The 16,280-nt window shown below is 40.3% G+C and overlaps 1 protein-coding gene across 3 annotated transcripts in view; it reads right to left on the bottom strand.

The window, feature by feature from the left end:
• Positions 1 to 16,280, bottom strand: part of TRAF7 (TNF receptor associated factor 7) — a 123,630-nt gene continuing 107,350 nt past the window's right edge. For all 3 annotated transcript variants that reach the window (XM_053694417.1, XM_053694419.1, XM_053694418.1), the window contains exons 17-21: positions 3,733 to 3,855; positions 3,033 to 3,152; positions 2,816 to 2,947; positions 1,576 to 1,695; positions 1 to 1,450 (exon numbers count right to left, since the gene is read on the bottom strand). In XM_053694417.1, coding sequence (XP_053550392.1) covers positions 1,436 to 1,450; positions 1,576 to 1,695; positions 2,816 to 2,947; positions 3,033 to 3,152; positions 3,733 to 3,855 — 510 coding nt within the window. In that variant the 3' untranslated portion in view covers positions 1 to 1,435. The remainder of the gene's footprint in view (positions 1,451 to 1,575; positions 1,696 to 2,815; positions 2,948 to 3,032; positions 3,153 to 3,732; positions 3,856 to 16,280) is intronic.

The following is a 16,280-nucleotide window of genomic DNA, read 5'->3' on the forward strand; positions in this document are numbered from 1 at the left end:
TCTGTCTCCATTTCAGCTTTATTGGAAATGAAGAAATATTGTTAAATCTATAATACAGACTTGTTTTTAAAAAAAAAAAAAAGTTATACAAATGCAGCATTGCATACAGAGAGTGTGAAGTGTAGGGCGTGAGATGGCAGAAATGGCGCCACGCATAATCCCGTTGGAAGAAGCGTACCTGGATATTGGCTGCAGTGAAATGTTTTCTGACATGAACGTTCTGACGTGAGCTGCCTTCATTGCATGCAGAAACGCGCAATATGCAACCTGCGCTGCTGTGCGCCCTGCGCTGCTGTGCGCGTAGCAAGGCGTATGCAAGATTAGTGTTTAACCACTTCAGCGCCAGGCTATCTGGGGCTGACAGCAGATTTCCCTTCCCACAAAGGAATCAGGTTTAGGCAATTTAAAGCACCAGACTTTTTTTTTTTAAAATAAGACACATAATTTGTATTTTTTTTTTCTTTTTTTAAAAATACAGTATATACAAACTTGTGTGCATATATTATAGGGATATAATATATAAACACATACTAAAGAGTACTGTGTCAGCAGTATGCTCCTTACTGACTGATTGCATACTTATTAAAATCATTCAAGAAAGTGACATAATATACACAAAATAGCATTAATGCTACAATCTAGATTTTACTGTTAAATATACAGCTCCGGTATTCATGCATTATCATCTCTGACGCTTTAAATTAACTCCTCAATGCCACAGAGAGCTGCAATGCATTAAATTGTATTTTCTTTTCTTAAAATAATTTTTGGTTGCCTGTTCTACGAAATTTTTTTTTTTTTTTTTTCTATTATTAAAATCAGGTGTTCGATTCAGATCTCAATCAAAATCACCCTAAAATATACAGCACAATAACACAGACTCCCTCTAGGTATAAGGTGCCAAGCAGAATGACGGCAATAGGCTTAACCCTAAATATGGCTGAAAGAGCCAAGTGTTGTGGTTAGACCTGTTGGGTTGGGTTGGGTAATGGGTGAGAGAAGGCTCTGAAGATGATTACATTTGGGCAAGATCACCCAGATAAAAAAAAGGTTAGGAGTGCGGTTGAGGAGTGCGCATTGGGGAGTGTGGCGGCAAGGTCCCTCATCCACCAATGGAAAGTGCAATCGTACATAAGTACACAGGTACATTAGAGTTTTTTTTTCTTCCTGTGCAAAAAGGCTCAGAATCCCAGCGTCTCTATGTCCAAAGGTCAAGTATGTTGGAAAAAGAGGAAGATTCAGCCAGGAGTCCTTACTTCACATGATTTCTTAAAGTCTCTGTCCTGTATTACTATCGGGATAAGTGCCCGAGACAAGGCATGAAAATCCTGCAAGCAGAAGCAGTGTCTGCATCCATCAGAATTACAACAGATGGATCCGAAGAGTTTGGTCCCGTCTGAAATAGCTGCTCAAAACCTTGTCCAAAACAGTTCAATTAGCAGGTCCAAACCTGGACAAGGAAGACACATATGTCAGAACCATGCAAGTTAAAAAGCAAAAGATTATTTGCAAACAGAAAAATTATATTATTGGTGGTCTATTCAGACTTGGGGGAAAAAACACTATTAAACCTACCTTCACAGTACTGTCTACTGCACCAGAAAAGAGGCGTCCTCGGGACACTGCCAGAGCTGTGACACTGCCTTGATGTCTGAGTAATGTCTGGGTACAGATCATGTTATCCATGCTCCAGACCTGAAGATACAACATGACCCAGTGAGAAGACCGTATTAGACAACACCTAAACACGTATACTTCTGTGGTGCCTACAATCAGACCAGGAACTTAGGAAGGCCATGTGCGCAGTATATTGCATGTCTAGGCGACAATAGATATTGGATGCAGGAATGCCGAACAAGTCTTGCAATTGGTACTATAAAAGAACAAATCATCTAGCTTTGTGTTTATAAATACACTAAAGAAAAAAGCAAGTAGGGGTGGGAAAGTCTGGAAGAAGGAGAGGTGGGAAAAAGTTGAGGCCAGAGATAGCCAGGAATGATGTAAAACGAGGAAAGAAAAGGAAACAACAGTAGATAGTTTGTATGTCAGACTAGAACAACATATCTTAATATAACATCATATGTGTTATTGCAAGGGGTAGTCGTATGTGCTACAAGCTCTCCCTTCATAAATGTATCAAGTCCCTCCAGTCTACACATATTTATTAGACATGTGCATTCTGCATTCGTTTGTATAAATGTGCCTAGAGGGATATGGCTGCATCTCACTGACGAAGCCCACAATAGGCCGAAACGTACATCTGGGGTTTGCAATGTCTCTTGTTCAGAGAGGGATTGCCTGGTCTTTTAGGCCTGGACTTCACAGTTAATTCAGGATCAGACTGATTTACTACAGGAAAGTTATTTTCTGTGAAAGCCACAAGCTGGGCTCAAAGAGGCTGCTTGTGGGGTGGTAACTAGCTATAGAACAAGCTATTACGCTATTGTTTGTTCCCTGGTTAAGCCTCTCTCTTTTTGTGTAAAAGAATGATGACGATGACTGCAGGTCACATATTTTGGCTCTTTTCGGAGCTGGATTTATTTGTGTAAAAGTGCAAAGAAAATCTGGATTTGCACAGATCTTTGTGTGTTGCACTATTACACAAATAATTGTGACTTCAAAAAGAGCTGAACGCTGCAACCATATCCTGCATTTGTTTATACAAATAAATGCCGATTGCACAGGTCTAACATTTAGCAATTTTGTACTCACATGTAAAACATGCGACTGTTATAATACACTTATCTGTGTAACTGGATTAGTGTAAACAAACTACACTGTGTTTCATTGGTATAAAAAGCTGGTCGTTACATACCCGCAGGGATCTGTCGTATGAGGCACTGAAAACCTTGGTTTGGTCGGGTGTGGATATGACTGCCAATGCATACACGGTGCCCACGTGCCCAGTTAGAGTCCTGACCTGCTCCTTTGATTCAATGTCCCAAACCTATGCCAAAGACAGATATAGATAGCATTATATTTCTCACTGAAGCTGATATACTGTGTAGGTTCTTCCATCAACAAGAACTCACATGGATAAGATTCTCATAGGTTCCGCATACTATATGGTGATTGGTTACTGCAATGGAGTAAACACTCCCACCTGATGTCTGCAGGACATGAACACACTCCAAAGTTCGAATGTCCCATATCTGGAAGACAAACACACAGTCTGTGAAAAGAACTGTCAGTGTACACTGGAAGTACAGAGGAAACACAAAATATGTGAAACGCGTCAGAAATGTCCATCAAAGTTATTCTGTCCCAAAAAAAAACGTTGACAAATTCATCAGCAGAGATGACCAAAGTAAAAATGCTACACACTGCCTTACAGAAGTAATTGCATTCAAAGATGCTGCAGGAACACCCTTTCAAATGGGCTGGGCTCTCTCCCATCCCCACTGGAAATTGATTTCTGCCTCTTGTTCACATAGTATTTAAATAGCCAATAATATACATATTATATACATTTTCAGTATAGGTCGCAAAAGCAGATGTTTCAGATGACAAAATAAAGGTGAATAATCTATTTGTAAACAATTTAATACACTCCAACAGGTAAAATAGATTATTGGGAACACACTAAACATGGGAAAATATTACAGTAAAAAGTTAATCTTACTTTACAATTAATAATGTACTATAGAAGACCAAGATTTTCAGGAAGTTCAGTCATTCACTACTTTAAAAATTAGTATTTCTTTGTCCAACTCCACTGATACCATATCTTACCTTGATAGTCTGGTAGGACCCACTATACAGGTAGTTTTGGGAGGCTACCAGGGCTCGTACCCAGTGGTTGAGACCGGTAAGTTCCTTCTTTAACTTTAGGTCAGTGCCAACGATGTCCCACACCTGAGACAAGAACGATCATTTTTACTAAGACACATAACAGAAATCTATTTTATAGCTAACAAATATTTCATTATGGTTTGCGAATATCAAATGCATTAGAATACACGGGGTCTACTCAATTTCCATTTTTAGCATTTTAAATTATAAATAAAGCTGTACTTGTTTCATTCAAGGGTTTTAAATGCAGGTCCACTTTTGATATTGCTTGTAATTATTTATAAGTTTGTGTTTATAACATTTTTTTTATATTCAATAGAAAACACCCGAAAAACAAAAGTTATGCTTACCTGATCAATTTATTTATTTCCGGGCATGGAGAGTCCACAACGTCATTCCAATTACTAGTGGGATATTCAACTCCTGGCCAGCAGGGGGAGGCAAAGAGAACCCCAGCAAAGCTGTTCAGTGTAACTTCCCTTACCCATAATCCACAGTCATTCAGCAGAAGGAAAATGTAAAAAGAAGAAACACAAGGGTATAGAGGTGCCTGAGGTTTACTAAAAAAAAAACTGCTGAATTATAATTTAAAAAGCGCGCAGGGTCGGGGACTCGCCATGCCCGGAAAGAAAGAAATTTATTAGGTAAGCATAAATTTTATTTTCTTGCCTATGGCATGGAGAGTCCACAATGTCATTCCAATTACTAGTGGGAACCAATACCCAAGCTAGAGGACATGAGATGAACAGGGAGTGAGAACAAGGAGGACCTAAATAGAAGGCACCACCGCTTGAAGAACTTTTCTCCCAAAAGAGGCCTCAGCCGAGGCAAAAGTATCAAATTTGTAGAATTTGGAAACAGTATGCAAAGAGGACCATGTTGCCGCCTTGCAAATCTGTTCCAAAGAAGCTTAATTTTTGAAAGCCCAAGAAGAGGAGACAGCCCTAGTGGAATGAGCCATCATGCTCTCAGGAGGCTGCTGTCCAGCAGTCTCATAAGCAAAATGAATCATACCTCTTAACCAGAGAGAAAGAGTAGTAGAGGTGGCGTAGTAGAGGTGGCCTACTAACCCTTACGCTTTCCAGAGAAAACAACAAACATGGTAGAAGATTGCCGAAAATCTTTTGTCAGGGTATTGCTGAGTGACATTATAAAAGATATCTATACACATATATATGCATTCTATAGATAAATAATTTATCTTAAAATATTAACCCAGGGTACAAATGTTTTGAAATTGTAAAGTACAGGTTTATTCAAACAGGCCTGAAACTACATCCCAGACACAGACCTCCTCCTAGTTTTTCTCAAATACAGATGGATGCCTCAAAGAACAAAAGGAAATAAAAAAATGTCCCAAACTATAAGAGATAATTTCAATTCAAAGAAAAGTTTGATCACTATCTGAACAGTGGGTAATAAAATTAGCTGATCAGGGGACCCCTGTAGTCACAGCAGACACAGGTCTGGACTCCTGTTTGAATCTTGCAAAATTTTAGAAGGGTAATGAATTTAACACAGGCAAATGATGAGACAAATAATCTTTTGAAGGTTTGAATACACATATGTTATCTAGAAAATACACTTAGAGGCATGTGATAATATTGTGACCTTAAAGTTAATTTTAAAGCACAAATAGTCTTTAATTTGCAGAAACATTTAATATACCAAGACTTTATGAAAGAATACCAATATATGAGATTACCTTTAGGAATATACCATATTGAATAAATGTCTGCTATATTAAATAAATAGATGCATTGGTGAATTTAAAATGTTTAACTGTGTCAGAATAAAACAACAATGGTTTTTGTTTTTCAGAATCTGGTGTGAAAATGAGGTTTTAAAATAAATACATACTAGATAAATTCTCCTATGACTGAAATCATAGATATGAGACCATATTCCTGTACCTTATAAAGGAATGATTTCAAATAAGATATATATATATAGTAAATAATAATGAAGTTAAATATATGTATGTATCTATGGTAATATTGGTTCCAACAAAATTCTATTGCAGGTACGGAATATAGAAATATGATCAAAAATGCAATGTAATACCAGGATATTAAATTATATGATTCTATGAAGAGCAAATAATTAAGAATATAATTACTAATATTAATATCACTATATGATTAATAACATCAGACTGCTACTTACAGACAATATTATGATATAAAATAGTAGGAAATATATATTGTATGTATATGTATTGTATGTATATATATATATATATATATATATATATATATATATATTTATTTATTTATAAAATATTTTACCAGGAAGGATACATTGAGATTTCTCTCGTTTTCAAGTATGTCCTGGGTCCACAAAACATTGCATTGATACAATAGGGTACAATAAAATTAAAAAACAATAATAATACACAATAGATGCAAAAATTTTACATAGAACAGGTAAGAAATATATAATCAACCATGACAGGTGCATTCTGTTTTGAGATATGTAGAGAGGGATCTCTTAAAGCATATAAGGCTTGGGGAAGATTTGAAAGTGTGTGGGAGGTCATTCCATAACTGGGGTGCTCTGTAGGAAAAGGAAGATCGAGCTGCTTTCTATATATATATATTCTAAATGTTTGGACTTGTAAATACGTGCTCAATTAGATTACATGGGCCATATACTGAACAGATAGTTTATTAATACTAGGAAATAATAAATATATTAAGTATACATTTATGGAAATCTATATTGTTCTGTACTTTAAAGTATTTTTGCTAATGAAACTGCATTCCTACCCCTGCTGCTGCCCCCGGTGTCCGATATGAGTTAATACAGCCAGAGATATTCAACCATGGGGGTTGGGTTACAAAGTGGCATTACCAGTAAGCCAATAAGAGCTAAGGGCGTAACCAGATTTCTATATGGAATGATTAGAGAATTAAAGAGTGGCTTATCACTGATATAACCATGCAAGAAAGGAGAGGTACTAACTCTGTAAAAGAGAGATACAAACTGTTGGGCTATATTCTCTGAATCCTGGCTGGAAAACTTTCTTTGGGCAAGAGAGATACCTGGTGGCCTGTACCCTTGCAAAAATAGTGATACCTTCATGTATGACCATAATAAATATCTGGAATATTGAACTCTCAAAATGGTTTGCTGGTAATATATTAAGCGGTTTGATGTTGTTATATTTTTAATGTGTTAAAGCAAAGATATTATTTATTGCAGTAGTTTAATTGAGGCTGGTATTTAAAGAGGTACTTTATAGTTGCAACGCTAGTATTAAATAGACCAGTGTACTTCATATATTAAATATATTAGTGCTAAGTAACCATGTTTATAAATTCATTTTTGTTATTTACTGTGAAATCTCTTAAGAATTGCACATAAATTGACTATTGTGTTGATAATATATAAATATCTCTAGTTTTTGATTTGAGGTGATATAAAGTTATTTTTGGATAGTTGTTGAATAATAATCTCCAGCAAATTCCATTAGACTTATTGAATTTGAGCCAAGATTCTTATTATAACATTGGGATATATTTAGTTAATCCAGTGTTTTCCCTGTTTTTGTGTCATCTGTATTTCAAGCCTCTCTTTTGGTATGTGAATTGGGTCCCTGCATTCAAATCCTGCCTTTTCCCCTGTTTTTGTGTCATCTGTATTTCAAGCCTTGCATTTGCCTGTATAATTAATTATGTATTTACCCTGCTTATATCTTGCCTTTAATCTATGTGATGTTCAAACCTTGCAAATACTTGTTTTAATTCCTAAATTTATCATTTCACTAATGGCTTAACCACAGCCTCCCCCAAATTCTATTGTCTGTTATTTTTAACTTATCTCATCCTGAATCAAATTTTCCCAATTGGCCTTTGATTGTCTTTGACCTATACCTAATTTATTGCATTCACCTGAATGCCGTGGCCTATAAATTTAACACTGCTATGGGGAAGCAATGCAGACTTAGATAGCAGTATTGTAAGATCATCTGTTCACATCTCTTAAGTGAACATTTATAAGTGAGGCACAAAGAATTATACAAGAATGAAGTGAACATTTATAAGTGAAGTACAAAGAATTATACAAGAATTAAGTGAACATTTATAAGTGAGGTACAAAGAATTATACAAGAATTGAACAAGGAGTGGACAAGGGATAAGGCAAGTTCTGTTTTTATACTGAGTTGTATACACTGTTTGACTATTTTGTAAAAATGCTAAGTATCTTCATATTCCTTTTTACCACCTTTTGTCTGTTTAACAAACTACTTTACTCAATTACTCCTTACTCCTCACCACCTGCACTGCTCATTAGCCCATCTCTCTTAACCTCACCTTACTTTTGTATTCCTGAACTTCACACATTCCTAAAGACTCTCTCTCCCCCTTGCAGCTCATCACAAAAACAGTCTCACTACTGCAAATCCGCATCTTATCTCATGTCACTCTCCCTCTTGCTCATACTAGCTGCTGGCAACATCTCCCACAATCCTGGTCCCCCACAACTTCCTTGCCCTGCACACCCATGTGTGTCCTTCAATAGACTTCAAAAACAAAACTCTGGTAACCTTAATCTTATTCCTCTTGTATCTAAGAGCCACCACCCCCTTCACTTGTGCACAATGGAACTCTCACTCTGTTTGCAACAAACTCACTTCTATCCATGACCTCTTTATCTCCCACTCTCTTAATCTTCTGGCTCTTACAGAAACCTGTCTCTCTCCTTCAGACACTGTTTCCTCTGCTGCACTGTCACATGGGGGTCTCCACTTCAGCCACACTCCTAGGTCTGACAATAGACAAGGAGGTGGTGTTGGTATTTTACTTTCCACTAGTTGCACCTTTCAACAAATAACAAAAATTTATGCTTACCTGATAAATTTCTTTCTTTTGCGATGTACCAAGTCCACGGATTCATCCTAACTTGTGGGATATTGTCCTTCCTGACAGGAAGTAGCAAAGAGAGCACCACAGCAGAGCTGTCTATATAGCTCCCCCCTTAACTCCACCTCCCAGTCATTCGACCGAAGGCCAAGGAAGAAAAGGAGAAACTATAAGGTGACTGAAGTTTACATAAAAAATACTATCTGTCTTGAATAGACAGGGCGGGCCGTGGACTCGGTACATCGCAAAAGAAAGAAATTTATCACGTAAGAATAAATTTTGTTTTCTTTTGCAAGATGTACCGAGTCCATAGATTCATCCTTTACTTGTGGGATACAATACCAAAGCTACAGGACACGGATGAACGGGAGGGACAAGACAGATGGTTAAACAGAAGGCACCACTGCTTGAAGAACTTTTCTCCCAAAAATAGCCTCCGAAGAAGCAAAAGTATCAAATTTGTAAAATTTGGAAAAGGTATGAAGCGAGGACCAAGTCGCAGCCTTACAAATCTGTTCAACAGAAGCATAATTTTTAAAAGCCCATGTGGAAGCCACCGCTCTAGTGGAGTGAGCTGTAATTCTTTCAGGAGGCTGCTGTCCAGCAGTCTCATAAGCCAAACGGATGATGCTTTTCAGCCAAAAGGAAAGAGAGGTAGCCATAGCCTTTTGACCTCTACGCTTTCCAGCATAGACAACAAACAAAGAAGATGATTGGCGAAAATCTTTGGTTGCCTGCAAATAAAACTTCAAGGCACGAACCACGTCCAAGTTGTGCAACAGATGGTCCTTCTTAGAAGAAGGATTAGGACACAGAGAAGGAACAACAATTTCCTGATTGATATTCCTGTTAGAAACAACCTTAGGGAGGAACCCAGGTTTGGTACGCAAAACCACCTTATCAGCATGGAAAACAAGATAAGGCGAGTCACATTGTAATGCAGATAGTTCAGAAACTCTTTGAGCTGAAGAGATAGCAACTAGAAACAGAACTTTCCAAGATAGAAGCTTAATATCTATGGAATGCATGGGTTCAAACGGAACCCCCTGAAGAACTTTAAGAACTAAATTTAGACTCCATGGCGGAGCAACAGGTTTAAACACAGGCTTAATTCTAACTAAAGCCTGACAAAAAACCTGAACGTCTGGGAAATCTGCCAGACGCTTGTGCAACAGATGCAACAGATATCTGTCTCTTTGAGGATCTAGCGGACAATCCTTTCTCCAATCCTTCTTGGAGAAAATACAAAATCCTAGGAATCCTGATCTTACTCCATGAGTAGCCTTTAGATTCGCACCAAAAAATATATTTACGCCATATCTTATGATAGATCTTCCTGGTGACAGGCTTTCGAGCCTGAATCCAGGTATCTATGACCGACTCAGAGAAACCCCGCTTTGATAAAATCAAGCTTTCAATCTCCAAGCAGTCAGTTGCAGAGAAATTAGATTTGGATGCTTGAATGGACCTTGAATCAAAAGGTCCCGTCTCAGTGGCAGAGTCCATGGTGGCAGAGATGACATATCCACCAAGTCTGCATACCAAGTCCTGAGTGGCCACGCAGGCGCTATCAAAATCACAGAAGCTCTCTCCTGTTTGATTCTGGCAATCAGACGCGGAAGGAGAGAGAATGGTGGAAACACATAAGCCAGGTTGAACGACCAGGGTACTGCTAGAGCATCTATCAGTACTGCCTGAGGATCCCTTGACCTGGATCCGTAACAAGGAAGTTTGGCGTTCTGACGAGACGCCATCAGATCCAATTCTGGTGTGCCCCCAGTTGAGCAAACACCTCCGGATGGAGCTCCCACTCCCCCGGATGAAAAGTCTGACGACTTAGAAAATCTGCCTCCCAGTTCTCCACCCCTGGGATATAGATCGCTGATAGATAGCAAGAGTGAGCCTCTGCCCATCGGATTATCCTGGAAACTTCTATCATCGCCAAGGAACTCCTTGTTCCCCCCTGATGATTGATATAAGCTACAGTCGTGATGTTGTCCGACTGAAACCTGATGAATCTGGCCGAAGCCAGCTGAGGCCACGCCTGAAGAGCATTGAATATCGCTCTTAATTCCAGAATATTTATCGGTAGGAGGGCCTCCTCCCGAGTCCACAAACCTTGTGCTTTCAGGGAATTCCAGACTGCACCCCAGCCCAGTAGGATGGCGTCCGTCGTCACAATAACCCACGCTGGCCTGCGGAAACACATTCCCCTGGACAGGTGATCCTGTGACAACCACCAAAGTAGAGAGTCTCTGGTCTCTTGAACCAGATTTATCTGAGGAGATAAATCTGCATAATCCCCATTTCACTGTTTGAGCATGCATAGTTGCAGTGGTCTGAGATGCAAGCGAGAAAACGGAACTAAGTTCATTGCCGCTACCATAAGTCCGATTACCTCCATACACTGAGCCACTGATGGCCGAGGAATGGAATGAAGAGCTCGGCAGGTGGTTAAAATCTTTGATTTCCTGACCTCCATCAGAAATATTTCCATGTCCACCGAATCTATCAGAGTTCCCAGGAATGGAACTCTTGTGAGAGAACTCTTTTTCACGTTCACCTTCCACCCATGAGATCTTAGAAAGGCCAACACTAAGTCTGTGTGAGACTTGGCAAGTTGGAAAGTTGACGCTTGAATTAAGATGTCGTCTAGATAAGGCGCCACTGCTATGCCCCTCGGCCTTAGGACCGCCAGAAGAGACCCTAGCACCTTTGTGAAGATTCTTGGCGTTGTGGCCAACACGAAGGGAAGAGCCACAAACTGGTAATGCCTGTCCAGAAAGGCAAACCTGAGGAACTGGTTTTTGTGGATAGGAATGTGTAGATACGCATCCTTTAGATCCACGGTAGTCATAAATTGACCCTCCTAGATCATTGGTAAAATAGTCAGAATGGTCTCTATCTTGAAGGATGGAACTCTTAGGAATTGGTTTAGGATCTTGAGATCTAGAATTGGTCTGAAGGTTCCCTCTTTTTTGGGAACCACAAACAGATTGGAGTAGAAACCTTGCCCCTGTTCTGTTTTCGGAACTGGGCAGATCACTCCCATGGTAAAAAGGTCTTCTACACAGCGTAAGAACGCCTCTCTTTTTGTCTGGTTTACAGACAATTGAGAAAGATGGAATCTCCCCCTTGGAGGAGAATCTTTGAAATCTAGGAGATACCCCTGGGTTACAATTTCTACAGCCCAGGAGTCCTGAACGTCTCTTGCCCAGGCCTGAGCAAAGAGAGAAAGTCTGCCCCCGGGTCCCGGATCGGGGGCTACCCCTTCATGCTGTCTTAGTGGCAGCAGCAGGCTTTTTGGCCTGTTTACCCTTGTTCCAAGCCTGGTTAGGTCTCCAGGTTGGCTTGGATTGAGCAAAGTTCCCCTCTTGCTTTGCAGCAGTGGAAGAGGAAGCCGGCCCACCCTTGAAGTTTCGAAAGGAACGAAAATTATTTTGTTTGGTCCTTGTCTTATTTGACTTATCTTGAGGGAGGGCATAACCCTTCCCTCCAGTGATGTCTGAAATGATCTCTTTCAGTGCATGCCCGAATAGGGTCTTACCTTTGAAAGGGATGGTCAAAAGCTTAGATTTAGATGACACATCAGCTGACCAGGACTTAAGCCATAACGCTCTTCACGCTAAAATGGCAAAACCTGAATTCTTTGCCGCTAACTTAGCAAGATGAAAAGCGCCGTCTGTAATAAAAGAATTAGCCAACTTAAGGGCCTTAATTCTGTCCAAAATATCATCTAGTGGGGTCTCCATCTGAAGAGCCTCTTCTAGAGCCTCAAACCAAAAAGCAGCTGCAGTGGTTACCGGAACAATGCACGCTATAGGTTGAAGAAGAAAACCCTGATGAACAAAAAATTTCTTTAGGAGACCCTCTAACTTTTTAACCATAGGATCAATGAAAGCACAACTGTCTTCAATAGGTATAGTTGTACGCTTAGCCAGAGTAGAAATAGCTCCCTCCACCTTAGCGACCGTCTGCCAGTGCCACGAGTCCTTTATGGTGTCAGAAATGGGGAACATTTTATTAAAAACAGGAGGGGGAGCGAACGGAATACCTGGTCTATCCCACTCCTTAGTAACAATGTCCTAAATCCTCTTAGGGACCGGAAAAACATCAGTGTAAACAGGAACCTCTAAATATTTGTCCATTTTACACAATATCTCTGGAACAACAATAGGGTCACAATCATCCAGAGTAGCTAAAACCTCCCTGAGCAATAAACGGAGGCACTCTAGCTTAAATTTAAATGCCGTCATATCTGAATCTGTCTGAGGGAACATCTTTCCTGAATCAGAAATCTCTCCCTCAGACAGCAAATCCCTCATCCCTACCTCAGAACATTGTGAGGAAATATCGGATACGGCTACTAAAGCGTCAGAAGGCTCAGCATTTGTTCTTAACCCAGAGCTACTGCGCTTCCCTTGCAACCCTGGCAGTTTAGATAAAACTTCTGTGAGGGTAGTATTCATAACTGAAGCCATATCTTGCAAGGTGAAAGAATTAGACGCAATAGAAGAACTTGGCGTCGCTTGTGCGGGCGTAACTGGTTGTGACACTTGGGGAGAACTAGATGGCGAAACCTGATTTCCTTCTGTCTGAGAATCATTTAATGCCAAATTCTTATAAGTCAAAATATGCTGTTTGCATTTTATAGACATATCAGTACAATTAGGACACATTCTTAGAGGGGGTTCCACAATGGCTTCTAAACAAATTGAACAATGAGTTTCCTCAGTGTCAGACATGTTTAACAGGCTAGTAATGAAGCAAGCAAGCTTGAAAAACACTTTATTTAATCAAAAAAACACAATTTGCAAAAACTGTACTGTACCTTTAAGAGAAAAAAAGGAATACACAAACTGCAAAACAGGTTAAAATTGCTTCAAAAATTCCGAAATTTTAACGGTGTACCCACTAAGCTTTAGAAGGATTGCACCACAAGTAAAAAAGCAATAGACCTCGAAATGAAAAAAACGGATTGATAATTGTCTAAAACCGGTTAAAACCCCCTAAAGCACCTTGCCACAGCTCTGCTGTGGCCCTACCTGCCCTTAGGAAGCGATAATATGGGGTTTAAAGCTTCAATTAGTCCCTCAGAAGACTATCAGGACCTCAGGAGAAGTGGCTTGCTGCTTGTAAATGCTTGTAAATAGGCCCGCCCACCTCACTTGATGTTGCTGGGGCCTACACAAAACTAACAAACCCTGCCTGAAAGCCATGTGGGTTATAAACAACCCCAAAGAACCCTCAAGCAAATGTTCCCATAAAACAGAAAACGTTACTCCCAGACACAAAAACGCTTGTCCCAAATTCACATAACAAACTGAGTGCCCACAAAAAATTAACCCTTTATGCAAGCTAGTAAAAACCTCCGATAACACTAGGATTACTGCTTACCCTTCCCCTAATGGGGACACTGTCAGCCTTTCTGAGTTAACACAGTCTCTGCAGAAAATATGACTGAACATACCTCATTGCTGTATAGCAAGAAACCGTTCCTCACACTGAAGTTTTCCTGTACTCCTCAGCTCATGTGGGAACAGCAGTGGACCTTAGTTACAAATGCTAAGATCATCATCCTCCAGGCAGAAATCTTCATCTATGTCCTGCCTGAGAGTAAATAGTACAACACCGGTACCATTTAAAAATAACAAACACTTGATTGAAGATAAAATAAAACTAACAGTTTAACACCTCTTCTCTTTACCCTTCCTGCTTAGAGCCAGCAAAGAGAATGACTGGGGGGTGGAGTTAAGGGGGGAGCTATATAGACAGCTCTGCTGTGGTGCTCTCTTTGCTACTTCCTGTCAGGAAGGACAATATCCCACAAGTTAGGATGAATCCGTGGACTCGGTACATCTTGCAAAAGAAACAGCCCTTCTCTTCCCTCACATTTTCTTCATTCAAAACACACATGATTCGCTTATTCTCTCCCCTCTCTATACGCGTTGCAGTCATATACCGCCCCCTGGCTCCGCAACTCTATTTCTAGATCACTTTGCCGCCTGGCTACCTTACTTTTTTCCTCGGATACCCCTGCCCTCATTCTCTGTGACTTCAACCTCCCTGTTGATAATCCCACTGCCTCCTCTGCAAAACAACTTCTGCAACTCACTTCCTCTTTCGGCCTGTCACAATGGACTGACTCTCCCACTCACAAAGATGGTCACTCCCTTGATCTGATTTTCAGTTATCGATGCAATATCTCAAACTTCACAAACTCACCTTTTCCTCTTTCTGACCACCACCTCCTCACTTGTACCATCACCTCCCTCCCTACAACTCTCCCTCCCTTCTACCCCTCACACTAAACTTCACAGAAGAATCAAGTCATTAGATCAGCAACATCTCGCTAGCTCTCTCGAACCTCTTCTCTCTTCCATCCTCTACTTTTCCTGTCCTGATGAATCCATCTGTCACTATAACTCCACCTTTACATTGGTCCTTGATAACCTGGCCCCACCTACCATAACTCGGAAAACATACACTCATCCTGTACTGCTGAGCGACACTGAAGGAAATTTTGAAGTTCTGCTGACTTTCTTCACTATAAATTCATCTTGAACTCTTACTATTCTGCCCTTAATCTATATAAGCAACATTACTTCTCCCCTCTTATCTCTACTCTTTCTTCAAACCCAAAAGTCTGTTCTCCACATTCAATACTCTTCTCCGCCCACCCCCACCTCAACTTTTCTCTCAGCCCAAAATTTTGCCAGCTACTTCAACAACAAAATCGACTCTATCAGAAATGAAATCAGCTCTCAACATACTACCGGTCTCCCTCCCCCTCAAAAGCTCACAATCACCCAAAACCCACATAGCCATAAATTTAGCTCTTCTGCCCCTGTTACAGAAGATGAAGTTTCTGCCCTTATACTATCCTCTCACCTCACTATCTGTCCTCTCGACCCCATCCCCTCACAACTACTCCCCTCCCTCACTTCTACCCTTACCCCTATAGTCACACACATCTTCAACCTCTCCCTCAGCACTGGTATAGTTCCCACATCTCTTAAGCATGCATTAGTCAAACCTATCCTCAAAAAACCTTCTCTCGATCCAACCACCGCCCTATTTCCCTACTACCTCTTGCCTCAAAGCTTCTTGAAAAGCTAGTATATGCACGTTTATCCCATTTCATTACACTAAACTCCCTCCTTGACCCACTGCAATCTGGATTTCGCCCCTTCACTCAACAGAGACAGCAATTGTTAAGGTTACCAACGACCTACTTACAGCAAAATCGAAAGGCCACTTCTCTCTACTTATCCTCCTTGATCTGTCTTCAGCCTTTGCTCCATACCCTCCAATCCTTCGGCATCTGTGACACAGCTCTCTCTTGGTTCTCTTCCTATCTGTCTAACCGTACCTTTAGTATAGCCTTCTCTGGGGCATCCTCTGCCCCGTTACCTCTTTCTGTTCGGGTACCGCAAGGCTCTGTTCTCAGTCCCCTTCTCTTCTCAATCTACACGTCCTCACTAGGTTCCATAATAAAGTCCCACAGATTTCATTATCATTTGTATGCCGACGATACCCAAATCTACCTCTCTGCATCAGAACTACCTCCTTCCTTGCTAACCCGTGTCACTAACTGTCTATCTCATATCTCATCTTGGATGC

The sequence above is a fragment of the Bombina bombina genome, chromosome 11 (assembly GCF_027579735.1).
Source record: "Bombina bombina isolate aBomBom1 chromosome 11, aBomBom1.pri, whole genome shotgun sequence".
NCBI classification, from domain to species: Eukaryota; Metazoa; Chordata; class Amphibia; order Anura; family Bombinatoridae; genus Bombina; species Bombina bombina.